The following is a 15,620-nucleotide window of genomic DNA, read 5'->3' on the forward strand; positions in this document are numbered from 1 at the left end:
TGCCTTCAGAGTGCTGGGATTAAAGGTGTGTGCCACCACAACCTGGCTGAGAAACCCTGTCTTGAAAAAAAGAGAAGAAGTCAGGAGTCACCAGGCTTGTCCATGGGACTTCGGAGATGTCTCTGTCACTGTCCTATTGTTATGAAGAGACACCATGACCAAGGCAATTCATTTCTTTCTTTTTTTTTTGGTTTTCTTTTTTTTTTTTTAAATGTGTAGCCCAGGCTGGCCTTGAACTCGTGACCCTCCTGCCTCTGCCTCCTTCAGCAAATCCTACTGGCGTGCGCCACCACAACCGGCTTGGTTTTTTTGTTTTTGTGATAGGGTTTCTCTGTGTAACCCAAGCTGTTCTGGAACTTGCTATGCAGACCAGTCTGGCTTTGAACTCAGAGATCTGCCTGCCCCTGCCTCCTGAGTGCCAGGGTTAAAGGCGTGCACCGCCACCACCACCTGGCTCCAAGGCAACTCTTAGAAAGGAAAGCAGCTGAGGGTTTGCTTACAGTGTCACGGCGCTGGTGAGCAGCCAAGAGCTACATCCTGACCTTCCAGCAGCAAGTAGAGAGACCCTTTGAAATCTCAAAGATATACCCTCCAACAAGGCCACACCTAATCCTTCCCAAACAGCTCACCAGCTGGGACCCGATCACTCAGACGTGGGTCTCCAGCTGTTGCCGCGCACGCGCAGTAGACGTCTTTCTGGTGGGAAGCTGAGAAACTGCAGGTGTCTTGAGGGGGTGGAGGGAGGGGAAAGGCCACGTGGACTTAGGCTCTCTCAGTTCTCGATGGCTCTGTAAACCCACAGCTGTCTGTGAGCTGAGGCTGGACCCCGTGAGTGGTGTCTAGCATGCACCAAGCCCCGGTGGATACCCCAAGCACCTGAGCTGAGTGTGCTAACACATGCCTGTCATCCTGGCAGAAGGCAGAGGATGGGCCTCAGGTACATACTGAGTTTGAGGCCATTCTGGGCCACATGAACCCCTATCTCAATAATTACTATTCTGTCCGTGCAACCGTCAATCGTGTTGAAGTTCTGGAGGCTGTAGCCAGATTCTGGGCATTTGGGATTGGACAATGTGAAGAAACTTGGCTCTCGCCTCACAGGGCAGAAGAAGAGTTTTTCTGGAGTCGCATGTGACCGTGACTCAGGGACACAGGTTTCCACAGGTGAGCTGTTTCAGGAAGTGTCAATAGTAACAGGGTAGGGTTGTCACAGTCAAGCGCTTCTCGGGGACATTGCTGTGAACCTGCGATGACATCATTCTTTGCATTGGGACTGGCAGAAGCCAGGGCCTGCTTCTGCATCTCCAAAAGCTCGCCTAATCAACACAAGGCTGTCAGTGACAAGGGCGAGGAATGAATTTCCGCGAAGGGATAATTTGACTGTGAACCTGCACCATTCCAGCCCTCCACTCTCAGGTCCCGGGCTAGGTTTCCTTACCAAGCCCTCACTAAGATCCCGGCGGGCCTAGTTCAGTGAACACAGTGAGGGAGAAGCAGGATTGCCTGGAGGGTGTGTGCATCTTGCTGCAGCAGCCCAACTCACCATTCATTCCTCCTCAGATTCCAAACCCCAATATTCCAAACTGACCCGAGGCTCCCTTATCTCCCTTGAACAGTACACCCTCGTCCTGGGGGATTTTTGGGTCCAGGAAGCTCTCCACGGAATTAGGGAGTCCAGTTAGACACGGAGCAATCCTGGTGCGGGCAACTACAGCGCCTAGAGATGTCGCCCAGAGACTTGCGCGAGGCCTCTGCGTGCAAGCGCAGGTCGTTGGGTTCGGATCCCCAGAACCCACACGGAAGCAGCACTGGGGAGTCAGTGCGGGATGGGAGCGCACGGGGGATCCGGGGTCTGCCGGACCGGGTGCAAGTCTGCACGGCGTGGGAAAGCGAGAAAGACACCTGCGTTGACGGATACAAACACGCACGCACACATTTATGCGCGTGCACGCGCAAGCGCTAAAATCATCGCAGTTCTCTGCTGCCCCCCAGTGGTCATGTGTGCAACCCTCTTCCCGGAATTTGTGCAGGCTTGGAACTGGACCCACCGATTCCGTCCAGTACAGGAGGCTGTGAGGCAGGAGGATCACCCACAAATTTGTGTCAGTCTGGGCTAAAGAATGAACCCTGAGCCAGGTGGTGGTGGCGCACGCCTTTAATCCCAGCATTTGGGAGGCAGAGGCAGGTGGATCTCTGTGAGTTCCAGGACAGCCAGGACTGTAACAGAGTGAAACCCTGTCTCAAAACACACACAAGGAAGGAAGGAAGGAAGGAAGGAAGGAAGGAGGGAGGGAGGGAGGGAACTTTGTGTCAGAAACATAACCGAGGGGGCTGGAGAGATGGCTCAGCGGTGCCTTCTCTTCCAAAGGTCCTGAGTTCAATTCCCAGCTGTTATTCTTTCTAAAAAATGTGGGGGAGTCCCCCGGGGCTCACGGAGCAGCAGCGAGCTCTGGCGGGTGCCAGCGGGGCGGGCGGGTGCCGGGCACCGGCTCCGGAGTCCGGCACCCGAGCGGCGGCAGAGTTCCCATCAGCGGGGAGCCATGCGGCGGAATTCCCAACGCAGCGGGCGCATGTGAGCAGACCCATAGACACAGAAGGTAGAGAGAGGGAGAGAGACGGAGAGCGACAGAGAGAGAGAAGGAGGAGAGAGGCAAAGTCCCTTGTGTACACCGGGAGAGAACAGAAGGCGAGGGGGGGGGGGAGAGAGACAGAGAGAGAGACAGACAGAGACAGAGCGCGTGCGGCGGAGGTCAGAGGTAAAAATTGAGTGGGCGTGGCTAGGGCGGAGACCGAAAGAATAACACCAGCAACCACATGGTGACTCCTAGGTCTGTTGCCCTCTTCTGACCTGCAGGCATACATATAGACAGACTATTGTATACATAATAAATAAATAAATAAATAAATAAATAAATAAATAAATAAATAGAAAGAAAGAAAGAAAGAAAGAAAGAAAGAAAGAAAGAAAGAAAGAAAGACAATCAAGAATGAGGATAAAGATCACTATGCAGGCATGCACCTGGCACCCTGGGCACGGGCCCTGGGAGAGCAGGATCATCTCCGGCAACATAGGGAGTAGAAGACCAGCCTGGGCTACACGAATCTCTGACTAATAATAGTTAATAATGGGACAAATTTTCCCACAAAAGGAAGCCGTGTCTCTCCAGTAGGAGCTATCCTCACACGCTACACACCGAAGATGAGCTGTATTGATCTTACTCAAGATACATGGATCCCCATTTCTGGATGAGAAGAGGGTGAAAGAATTCCCCCCCCCCCAAAAAAAAGTAGCCTGCCTTTAATCCCAGCACTTGGGAGGCAGAGGCAGGCGGATCTCTGTTAGTTCGAGGCCAGCCTGGTCTACACAGTGAGTTCCAGGACAGGCTCCAAAGCTAGAGAAACCCTGTCTCAAAAAACAAACGAACAAACAAAAAAAGGGGGCCATCTTTCCCATTTCTTTTTTTTGTCGTTTTTCGAGATAGGATTTTTCTGTAGCTTTAGAGCCTGTCCTGGAACTTGCTCATGTAGCCCAGGCTGGCCTTGAACTCACAGAGATCTGCCTGCCTCTGCCTCCCAAGTGCTGGGATTGAAGTGTGCATCCCCACCGCCCGGCCTTTTTTTTTTTTTTTTTTTTTTTTTTTTGGTTTTTCGAGACAGGGTTTCTCTGTGGTTTTGGAGCCTGTCCTGGAACTAGCTCTTGTAGACCAGGCTGGTCTCGAACTCACAGAGATCCGCCTGCCTCTGCCTCCCAAGTGCTGGGATTAAAGGCGTGCGCCACCACCGCCCGGCCCGGCCTTTTTTTATGACCTCATGTAGCTCAGGTTGGCCTCAGGTGACATTGAACTCCTGATTTCCCACCTCCACTCCCACCCCTCAGTGCTTGCGTGACAGGCGTGCACCACCAGGCCTGGTTTACATGATGCCGTGTGCGTGCTCTGCTCACTCAGCGACGACCCTCACAGTTGTCGGTCCCCAAGCCTTTTTTCCTGCAATGGTGGAGATGAACGGAGACCCCGCCAGGGAAGAGAGCGGGCCTGAGGGCCAGCAGACCACCGGCTTCCCACTGCAGAATCAGCCCCAGTGTGTGGTGGCTTGGGAAAAAAATGGCTCCCCGAGGAAGTGGTACTAGTGGGAGGTGTTGTTGGGGTACGCGGATCACTGAGAAGTGAGCTCTGAGGTCTCATGCTCGATTCGTGCCCAGTGTTTCAGACCGCTTCCGTTGCCTGCAAGTCAAGATGTAGGATGCTTGGCTACTTCTCCAGCACCACGTCTGCCTGCACGCTACCATGTCCCGCCGTGATGCTGAACTGCGCCTCTGAACCGGAAGCAGCCACTCCAGAGAAATGTGGTCATGGTGTCTCTTCACAGCAATGGAGCCCTACCCAAGACACAGGGTCACCTTTGCTTTCTGGACCTGTCGCTCCCGAGTCTCTCAGTGTCCTCAATAGCCACTACTAGGTTCTTCTACCCAGTGGGTAACAAGGAGTCACTAAACGTGGTGTAACGGACCCAGCTGCACAGAGAACCACAGGGACAGCAGGACTGTTGTCTGTCTTGGTTTTGTGGGCTGGAGGGAGAAAGTGTCCTCCATACACTGGCCATGCCTGGCCACTCGCACTCCCTGTGGAGGAGGCAGCGGCCAGGCTTTCGCCTCTGTAGACTAGCTAGTATTTAAAGAGCTATCTTTATAATTTTTATTCCATTTGGATGTGTGTGTGTGTGTGTGTGTGTGCGCATGGTTCCTGTGGAGGCCACAAGAGGGCGTCGCATCTCCAGGACTGGGAATTACAGGCGCCTGTGGGTGCTGGAAACCAAGGTAGGTCCTTGGCAAGAGCAGCCAGTGCTCTTAATCCTTGACCTGGCTTCCAGCCCCTTTATCTAGAATTTAATAGCCTGTTAGCTTGTTTAGCTTCACTAAGGTCTATTTGTTATGCCTTAGGACCCGACTGGACTCAAACTCAGAGATCCACCTGCCTCCATCTCCTGAGCGCTGGGATAAAGTCCTGTGCGCACTGCCTATTTTAAACGACCACACAAAGACTCTAAGTCACGCTGCAAGGCTCACACAACAGCCAAGAAAGCATCATATGGGTGAAGGTTCACAGGGCAGAAGGTGGGAAAATCCACTCAGGGCTGCTTGAACAGGTCAGACGTGAGAGGCCTGGCCCTTTTGTGGTCTTGGGTTCAAGACCCAGGAGTACCACAAAGGAAAAGAGGAGAGGTGGGAGCTGGAGACATGGCTTGTCTGGTAAAGCATCCGCACCTGCTCGAATCTCCAGCAACCGCGTGAAAGTCAGGCGCAGCCATGAGTGCCTGTGACCCTGGCACGGTCAGGGACTATCTGGAGTGAGCAGGACTCCAACACCACCTGGTTCGCACGCACACTCGCCACGCACACACTGTCAGGGACTATCTGGAGTGAGCAGGACTCCAACACCACCTGGTTCGCACGCACACTTGCCACGCACACACTGTCAGGGACTATCTGGAGTGAGCAGGACTCCAACACCACCTGGTTCGCACGCACACTCGCCACGCACACACATCCACACTCACATGTGTGCATACACCACTCATACACAGAGAGACAGACGGCTGTGTTGTATGCATACATCCATGTCCCAGGAGTTCGGAGCTGAGGCAGGAGGATTGCTGAAAACTCCAGGCCAGCCGGAGCTATGTCAATATAGTGACACTGCCTTTGAAAAAGACAAAAAACAAAAAATAAAAACAAACAACAAAATCAAAGCTGAGCACTTGGGAGGCAGAGGCAGGCGGATCTCTGTGAGTTCGAGACCAGCCTGGTCTACAAGAGCTAGTTCCAGGACAGGCTCCAAAACCACAGAGAAACCCTGTCTCGAAAAACCAAAAAAAAAAAAAAAAAAAAAAAAATCAAAGCTGAGCATGGTGGTGACATCATGCTAGCTCTCTCGAGGTGGAGGCAGGAGGATCGGAAGTCCGTGGGCATCCTCAGGTCAAAGCCAGTGCAAGGCCAACCTGGGCAATATGAGACCCTATCTCAAAAATTTAAAGGGGGGGGGAGGGAAGAGGGAGAGATATCAAGGCTTTCTATAGCAGCAGTTCTGGAAGCCAGAATAGTCTGTGTATACCGGTGACCCCAGCACTTGGGAAGACAAGACAGAAGAATTTTGAGTTCATGACCAGACTAGACTCCACTGTGAGAGTTTCTCCCTGCCCCCCATGTCTGTAGAAGTGTCCCTGAAGATCCAAAATACTCAATAAGCTGCTTTTAGGTGTCTAGTTAAAATATGTGAGGGTAAATTTAGGCCTGACTTGCCACCCCTTCCTCCTTCCTTTCAGGAATGTTTACATTTGTTTATGTGCACACACACACACACACACGTGTCTGTGGAAGTCAGAATACAGTGTGCGGGAGTCAGTTCTCTCCCTGCACTGTCTGGATCCCAGGGGTCTGTCGCGGGCCCCCCTCGTCCAGCAAGGATGACGCGACCACCGGAGCTCTTCTCACTGCAGTTTTATTTCAAGACCTTTTGACAATTGTAAAATTTCTCTCTCTCTCTCCTTTTTCCTCTCTCTCCCCGGTCAAACCTCTCCCAGCCCTTAAGTAGGCATGGGCTACCAATCCTGGATTGCCAGGTGGGCACTGCTCATAGGTCCACGCATATGCAAGCAGCTGACAATCATTGCGTGATAATAGCATAAGTCAGGCCTAGTTGATATTAGGAGTTGATTATCACAGAGAGCACTCGCTTTTGGGATCGCGGAGGGCGGGAGCCAGCACCATCAGGTGCGACTCCACGCAGCTCTCTACATTGCCATCAGGTGTGGCTTCACGCAGCTCGCTACAGGGGTCAAACTCAGGTCCTCAGCCTGCGGCCTTGACCTGTGGAGCCCCTCACCAGCCCCTTTCTTACCTTGCTATGGTTTTGCAGTGCAGGGCACTCAGTCCAGCCTTGCGAGCCATGTTGGCTCTTGCGGTTTCTTGCTTTGGTGCAGACTCTCTCTATGCCTTGAAGCTGTCCTGCACTGGTATGATAGGCGTGGCCTGGGATCCACACCCTCTTCTGGGTGATGCTGACACAGTGGTGTGAGGACCACACCCAGGAAGGGGCAGGTGCATGGAGAAGACAGTGCCCTCTGCCACTGTGGGTACACAACAAGCAAACTCAGAAGAGGCTGCAGACCCGCATTGTGTGTGTATGTGTGTGCACATGCTTGCAGAGACCAGATGACACCATTGGTGTTGTTCTGCAAGTACCATCCATCCCATGTTTGTTTGTTTTTGTTTTGTTTTTTAGGGCAGTTGGTTTTTTCTTTTTCTTTTTTTCTTTTTTTGGTTTTTCGAGACAGGGTTTCTCTGCAGCTCTGGAGCCTGTCCTGGAACTAGCTCTTATAGACCAGGCTGGCCTGGAACTCACAGAGATCTGCCTGCCTCTGCCTCCTGAGTGCTGGGATTAAAGGCGTGCAAGGCGTTTATGTTTCATGTTCTTGTCGGGAGCATAGCACGAAGGTCCTTGTGCCCACAGATCTCCTGAGAGACCAGGAATGTTAAACAGGCAGGACTCATTGAAAGATGAAAACCTGCTTTCTTCCAGAAAGCTGGGAATCGGAGTAATCAACAGCCTGATCTGTATCATCTGTTGGTCCACATCAAGCTCCTACAATCAAGGCTGGAAGTGCTAATAGCCCAGAAGACCTCCATGTTATCTGTACGACCCAAACTAGGCCAGACCCTGGGTCCTTAAGCTAGTACGGGTACCCTGTCTCTAGAACCCATCTTCTTAGAAGAAATGATGCGTATTCTGAGTTGAGTTCAATGTAATTACACTTCCTTGTACAAAGGGGATTGGATTACCCCAGTAAACTTTTTCCCAAATTATACCAGGTTTAAATACGCTGGGAGTAAACCACCTGTTATCAGCTCCCGGAAGTCCGATCCAGGTTGACAGAGTCAGTCTGCACCTGTTTTCATTCTCTCCAGGCAGTTCATTTCCCCGTATGACACCTGGAGGCAATCCCCTCGTGTTCTTCATGCAGATTTCCACGATTCCTGAGCCTGCTACTGTGTGCGGGACAGAGCCCGGAAAGCAAATGCCTAGGGAGGGCAAAGAAATGGGGGCAGTTTGGGAACAGGCAGCGCGAAGGGTCTGGATCTCAACTGTGTTTGGAGATGAAGGGCTCAGGCATAAAGATGGTGAGAGATGAGTAGTAGTGATTCTAGAACCAACCCTATTCAACGTGATCATGAGCTCAAGGCGCCGTTTACAGAGCTGGGAGAGTAACAGAGCCGAGCCTAGAAGCCCCCAGAGAGGGACTGGGGGCGTGGTCAGGGTGGAGGCCTGTAGTGGTAGCTGCAGGCTGTGTTCCCACAGCCCGGCTCCCTGCCGCCCAGCTAGCTTTACCCGAAATAACAACACACAAACTGTATTCTTTTAAACACTGCTTGGCCCACTAGCTCTAGCCCTTACTGGCTAATTCTTATATCCCGATCAACCCATCTCTAATAGTCTGTGTAGCACCAGTCTTACCGGGAAAGATTCAGCATGTCTGACCTGGCGGCTTGCTTCATCGTGTCTGCCTCTGAGAGGAGCTGCCCTGCATCTGCCCGGGAGAGGGGAGCATGGTGTCTGAGCTCACTTCCCCTTCCTCCCAGCATTCTGTTCTGTTTACTCCACCCACCTATGTTCTAACCTATGAGGACCAAGCAGTTTCTTTATTATTTAACCAATGACCTTCCTCCATCAGGAGCCCCCACTCTTAGACTCTCCCAGTGATGGGCTGGGGGCGTGGTCAGAGTGGAACCCCTGCCTACACTCTCTCAGGGAAGGGGTCCGGGGGCGTGATCAGTGTGTGTTTGGGGGGGGTCTTCTAGAATACCCCACTATAGGGCTGGGGCACCTTATGGAAAAACTGGGTTCTTGGAAAACAATCTTAGCACTGTGAAAGCAAAACACAAAACCAGGGCTCAGTAGTAAGAGCAGTGCTACTTTTTCAGATGGCTGAACTTGGTTCTCAGCACCGACACAGTTCCAGGGCAGCCAGCACCCTTTCTTAGCTTCTGTAGTCACTGCACATACAGAGTGCACATACGTACTTTCAAGCATTAATGCTCATACACATAGAAATAAATCTTTTTCAAAAAACCTACAAAAAGGGCTGGAGAGATGGCTCAGTGGTTAAGAGGGCCTGAGTTCAATTCCAGCAACCACATGGTGGCTCACAGTCATCTGTGGTGAGGTCTGGTGCCCTTTTCTGGCCTGCAGACATGCACACGGACAGAATATTGTATGCATAATAAATAAATATTTTTTTTTAATATTTATTTATTTATTATGTATACAATATTCTTTCCGTGTGTATGCCTGCAGGCCAGAAGAGGGCACCAGACCCCATTACAGATGGTTGTGAGCCACCATGTGGTTGCTGGGAATTGAACTCAGGACCTTTGGAAGAGCAGGCAATGCTCTTAACCACTGAGCCATTTCTCCAGCCCTAAATAAATATTTTTTAAAAAATAAAACCTACAAAAAATTACCTGGTGATGGTGGCACACGCCTTTAACCAAGCACTTAAGAGGCAGAGGCAGGACAATTCTGAGTGTACGCCATCCTGGTCTACAGAATGAGTTCCAGGTCAGCCAGGGCTACACAGAGAAACTCGGCCTCGAAAACCCAAAATAAATTGGAAACAAAAATGATAAATTTGTAGTGTTGATATATTGCAGTTTCGAGACATCCAAACAGATTAACTAACAAACCCACATTGCCCAAGGGCTTTGAGTGTATTTTATTTATTTTTATTTTTTTGGATTTTCGAGACAGGGTTTCTCTGTAGCTTTTGGTTCCTGTCCTGGAACTAGCTCTTGTAGACCAGGCTGGCCTGGAACTCACAGAGATCCGCCTGCCTCTGCCTCCCGAGTGCTGGGATTAAAGGCGTGCGCCACCACCGCCCGGCCTTTGAGTGTATTTTAAAGATGGTGGACGGGCGGCCAGCCTCCCGTCACTCTCACAGACATCCATTTACTGATGAAACTTCGATGCCCGGCTCTTTTGTTCTCTTTCTGTCTCTGTCTCTCTCTCTCTTTCGTTTTTCGAGACAGGGTTTCTCTGGCTGTCCTGGAACTCGCCCTGTAGACCAGGCTCCCAGGCTGGCCTGGAACTCACCTGAGTGCTGGGTTAAATGTGTGCGCCACGGCGCTCAGCCAGATGCCCAGGCAGGTTGAGTAGACTTCCTTCGTGCAGTCTGTGTCTGAAGCCCGGGGGTCAATCCTCCCACATAGCTTTGGCAAAGTCGTGTGAATGGGATTGGCTCCTGACTCGGGGAAACTGAGGCCTGAGATACCGGTCAACCCTGCGTGCATGTGAAAAGCGCCTCGCGGCCATAAGTAAGGAGTCACTTAGAAGTCAGCCTCGGCTGACACCAGAGAAACAAACAGGCAAAGTAGCGGAATCGAAGTCAGCACCTCAAGCAGCGGCGCCGCACCCGTGCGCATGCGCGAAGTCCGGACTCGCCCCCCCCCCCCCTTAGCATCCTGCCAACGCCAGAACCTGAGAACCGCGAGCAGGCTCGCTCTGGCTGCGCGCATGCGTGACGCGCTAGCCCCGCCCCCTTCTGCGGGCGGGAAGAGGCGGCGGGCGGAGAACCGTTAGTGCGCAGGCGCGCGACCGGAGCGCGAGCCGGTGTGAGCTGCCCTCCTCTTCGCCCCGGCGTCGGCTGGTGGAATGCGCAGGCGCAGGAAGTCTTCGCAGAAAGCAGGCCGAACCCGGGGGCCGGGCGCGGGGCCTTGTGGGAGGGCTTAAGGAAGTAAAATGGCGGACCTGGCGAACGAAGGTAGGGGAGGCGCCGTCGGAGGCCTGTTGGCGGCGGGCGGCCGGGGGGCGGGAGGTCGAGGGAGCCCTAGAGCCAAAGGGTGAGCACCTCAGGCTGCGCGAGTCCGGCCTCGTCCGGCCTGGGGACCCAGCGGGCCCCCCTCCATGGCGTCCGGTTTTCGGTCCGGTGCCTCGCGGTAGCGCCGGCTTCTGCCTCCGCCCGGCCTCGAGGCTCCTGAACCCCTCCGCTACCGCCACCTGAGGCCTTACCGCCTCGTAGGCCTTCCCGGGAGCCCAACGGGCAGGAGAGGCGGCCCCGCGGCCTCGGGTGGGGCGAGACCTCGGGGCCTGCTCGCCAACCCAGCGCGCCACGCTCCCTTCCCCGCCCCCCTCGCCTGGGGCCCGGGCCTCCGTCCCCGGCCTGGCCTCAGGCCCGGCTCCCAGTCATCCCACTACGTCCTCGGCCACCCCGACCTGTGACCTGCATTTCGAGCTCTGCTCAGACCCGAACCCGGTCCTCCTATTCCTGCCATTGGCTTCCATGCCCTTTGGGGTGCAGCTCATGTCCCCTAGTTTAGGCTTGGCTACCTGATCTGCGGGTCCTCATTGCTTCTGTACATCCCTTTTCTTTTGCCCTGTGAACCCTCCCCGGTGGGGCTCTGACTCCCCATCTGAGCACTTGGGGCCATGTCATACTTCCCCAGTCTCACAGTCGGTCGCTCTGCAGCCTGATGCTCTCTGATGTTCTCCCTTGGGTGCTGCTCCTGGCTTGTAGTTTGGGGACTTCAGAGGTCTATTTTTAGCCCTGTCCGTTCTCGCTGCACAACTACCGGCAGGCTAATCGCAACAGGGACCTGGTTCTTCACCGTGCAATATTCCTTCCTGCTGGTGGTATGTGGCCTGGGGCTTCTATAGAAAATCCAGGAATTTGGGGTTTCAGAGAGCACACTTGAGCCTGGTGGGGTAAAGCGATGGGATGGTGTCCAGACTATGGAGGTCGTGTTTACACCTGCAATACTGTCTATCCAAGCCTTGAAAGGTGGGTGTATGTAAGTCGCTTGAGGCAGGTCAGAAAGCAGTGCTGTGTGAACCAGGGCAGCCTGGACTGAGGCCCCACTCGGGTCTATTTTACCTTTGTCTCATTTATAAGGAGCCTTTGTGGGCATAGGGAGACCAGAGAACTAGAGGTTGAAGCGACATACTCCGGATGTGTTTTAAAGCCATACTTCTTTCAAAAATGGTTAGGGTTTTATGTCTGGTGTTTTTTGTTTGTTTTTGAGACAGAGCCTCACAGAACCCATGCTGCCCTCGAACTCACCTTATAGCTGAAGCTAGCCTTGAAGTCCTGGTCCTCCTGCCTCCACCTCCCAGGTGTGCAGTACTGCATGGGGGTGGTGTCACGGAGATCCCCTTTAGGATTGGTCGTGTCCTGCCTGGAACAGAGTTCCCTCCCAGAAAACAGGTGGTCTCTCAATGGGACCTTCCCTCTTAGCCCAGAACCACCACCACTGTTTCCATGGGGTGTCTCCCGCTGTGCCTTACCCAGAAGCTAGAGTGACTCTCCTGCACATGCCTCCCTCCCTGCCTGGAGTGAAGTTCCTGCTGGAGCAACCCCTCCCCCCAGCCCACCTTGGTGGTCTGTCTGTCTTCACGCTCCTTTACTTTTGAGGAATTTCTTGGCTACCTGTTTTCCTTGGTGGCCACCTTTGCTGTTCCTCTGTCCTGCTTTATTGTCCCATTGGACTGTCAGTCAGCAGGCTAGGTCATGCTCCAGTGGAGCTGAAGCACTGCCAGGGCAGGAGTTCTTCCTTCCCCATCACTCGCAGTTCTAGAGCAGTGCTTGGTACAGAAGCCATCCGAGAGCTAACTTCTGTGAGCAAGGACCAGGGAAGAAGCTTGTTGTTGAGGGTTCTCATTGAGAGGGGCGTTGGAGCAATTTAGGTTTGCTGTCCCTGGGGGCTGTGTTTTCTTGTGGCTTCCACACAGTAAATTGCCTACTTGGTTGTAAAATTGAAATGGGGAATGTTTGGCACTGAAGTTTGTGCCTAGGAGGGGCTGTACCCACCTGCTGTTTTGTCCAGACAAGAGTCCTGTCAAAGCCAGATCCAGGAGGTGCATTTTTGTGCCTCAGATCTATTGTTTCCGAATCAGTCACTGTGTTTCCAGAACACTCTGTCTCTTGGGCATGTTCCCAGCATGGTGTGTGATGTCTTGTCACCTTTGTAAAGTAAGTGTGTGGTGTTGGTTTTGTTTTGAGACAGTGTCGTGTAGTCCAAGCTGGCCTTGAACTTGTTGTGTAGCTAAGGATAACCTTGAACAATTGATGATTCTGCCTCCATTTTCCTAATGCTGGGAAGACAAGATGTGGCTGGCATGATGTTTGTTGGGGATGGAGCCCGGGACTGTGCATACTGGGCTAGCGCTCATTCCCTTAGCATTGGCTCTGTTGCCTGTGTGTTTTGAAGCTATGGAGTACTTACCCCATAGTCATGAGTGCCCTAGATTCTTAGTGTCCCCCCGATTCCACACCCCCCCCCCGGCTCCCCTCCATCCATTACATTTCTCTGCCGTGGGCCATCCCATTGCAGGCATTCTGTCTTTTTTTTTTTTTTTTTTTGGTTTTTCGAGACAGGGTTTGTCTGTGGTTTTGGAGCCTGTCCTGGAACTAGCTCTGTAGACCAGGCTGGTCTCGAACTCACAGAGATCCGCCTGCCTCTGCCTCCCAAGTGCTGGGATTAAAGGCATGCGCCACCACCGCCTGGCCCAGGCATTCTGTCTTAACATGACTGGACGGACAGAGTCATCTCACCTGCCCTCTCCATCCCTCTTCGGTTCGTAGATGCTTGATTTCCATCCAGTATGGCGCTTGGGTCGCCCCATGCCCCCAGATCTCTGGACCTCTGGATCCCTGCACTGTCAAGGGGAGGCCAGGATGCTCTGTGCAGCTCGGGTGAGGTGCACCATGCTCGCATGTAAGGAAGCAAGCATCCTTAGTTGTAGTCCAGTGCTGCATCCTGCAGGCTCTTGTTGCCATGGTGATCTCATAGAAGGACCGGCAGCACTCACAGCCCTTCTGTGGAACTTCTGTAGTTCGTGGCTTTGAGAAGTTCCTTTGCACTGCTTCTCTCCTGGGAGAGAGACAGAGACTGGAGCAGGGCTTTCCCTCTATGTTCTGTTTTGGGAGTCCCTCAACGCTGGACAGGAGGGTGGAAAAGACAGTTTGATTGTGGTGCAGGAAGGGAGATAAGAGATGACACAGAAGATTGGTACCCAGCAGGACCAACAGTGGCCTCCAGCTATTCAATGGCCAGCTGTGTGTGTGCGTGGTGGGAACAAGGAGCCATCTTGGGCTAGATAGGGCTGTCCTGTGCACTTGAGGTTTAGCAGCACAATAGTGTGACCAAATGCACTTACTGGATACTAGTAGCACACCCCATCTTCAGTCTCCTGCCCCGGGGTCCTGACTTTCTAAAATACTTCCATACAAAGCCCCACCCTCTGAGTTGGGGTAGCTGCAGAGTCATCCCCCAGGGGATGGTGGGCACAGTCTCTAGAGCAAACCAGGCTAGTGCTCTTACTTTGCTCTGAACTGAGGCCTCAATTTCCCCACTAGCAAAATGGGAGTGCAGGTCACAGCCCCCATCTCATGGCATTGCGAGCATTGATGAGGCTCTGCCTGTGACAGTAAGTGCTCACTGTCAGCTGGTGTTCCCACCCTGAACCCCCATTTCAGACATGGGCAGGTCAAAGGCTCAGAGGAGAAAGGGACAGAGGAAAGGAAGAAAAGCACTGGGTGTGACTTGGTGGGACTAGGGTCTGTCCGTAATATCTGTCACTTGGGTGGGTGGAAGAGAGGAAGTAGTGAGTCTACGTTGTGGGGGTTCTACTCCACTGAGATGACCCTGGCTAAGTGGTTCATGGGAGCCCAGAAAGTACACCTCTGTCCCCTGAATCCTGTCTGCATGACCCTGTAGCCCAGGGCTTCTCAACCCAGGCACTGTGAACACCTGGGCTAGACTCCTTGGTTATGGAGGGTGCTGCCCCAGGCATTGCAGGTGTCCAGTCCTTAGTCGTGACAGCTGTGTGGCCTCAGATGTCACCTGTGACCCTCAGAGTTGGGCTTGGTGCCTAGCCTCTCTTTACCTTCTTTCATGGCCTACACTTAGCCTTTCGGTCAAAGGAGAGCACAGGACTGTGCTGGCGTTGGTGGATGTGTGTCCTGGGACTGTGTGCCTGGCTTTGACTCTGCCTCTCCGGCAGAGGTGGAGTGGTGGTAGAGGGGCTGAGACAGTGTCAGTGTGTCAGGAGCCAGTCGAACTGCCTGTGTTCAGTGGGGCTGAGTTGGAGTGAGTGAAGGCAGCTAAGCTTGGAGAAGCTGGGCCCAGTGGCCGAGGCCTGTTATCCCAGAACTTGGGAGGCTGAGGCAAGAACATCACAATTTCATACCAGCCTGGGCTGCATGCTTAGTCATTTCATGGCTAGCCTGGGCAACTTAGCAAGATCCTGTCTCAAATTTTAAAAAGGAACAAAAGACTGATGTTCAGAGCGGGGACAGGAAGGGAAGGTGCAGGCTTGGCGGGTAGCTCTCCAAGGCACTTCCCAGCTGCTGGCTGTCACTGCAGGTTGGTGGCAGTGGCTCAGGCCCCTCCATCTGTTCTAAGGGCATTGGTTTTCTGCTTCCTCTGCTCAGGCTTCTACTTGGGCTGCCCTCAGTGAGGTGGGGAGAAGTATCACCCACATTTCTCCTCTGTACCCAGGCACCCAGAAAGTTGAAAAATCTCCAGAAATCCACTCAGGCAGAAATTGTCACCTTACCTGGGCCCATGGAGG

The 15,620-nt window shown here is 53.1% G+C and overlaps 1 protein-coding gene across 3 annotated transcripts in view; it reads left to right on the forward strand.

The window, feature by feature from the left end:
- The first annotated feature begins 10,703 nt into the window (after positions 1-10,703).
- Positions 10,704-15,620, forward strand: part of Ranbp3 (RAN binding protein 3) — a 52,481-nt gene continuing 47,564 nt past the window's right edge. For all 3 annotated transcript variants that reach the window (XM_057771424.1, XM_057771425.1, XM_057771426.1), the window contains exon 1: positions 10,704-10,812. In XM_057771424.1, the coding sequence (XP_057627407.1) occupies positions 10,791-10,812 (22 nt within the window). In that variant the 5' untranslated portion in view covers positions 10,704-10,790. The remainder of the gene's footprint in view (positions 10,813-15,620) is intronic.

This window comes from Chionomys nivalis, chromosome 6, assembly GCF_950005125.1.
Source record: "Chionomys nivalis chromosome 6, mChiNiv1.1, whole genome shotgun sequence".
Classification (NCBI taxonomy): Eukaryota; Metazoa; Chordata; class Mammalia; order Rodentia; family Cricetidae; genus Chionomys; species Chionomys nivalis.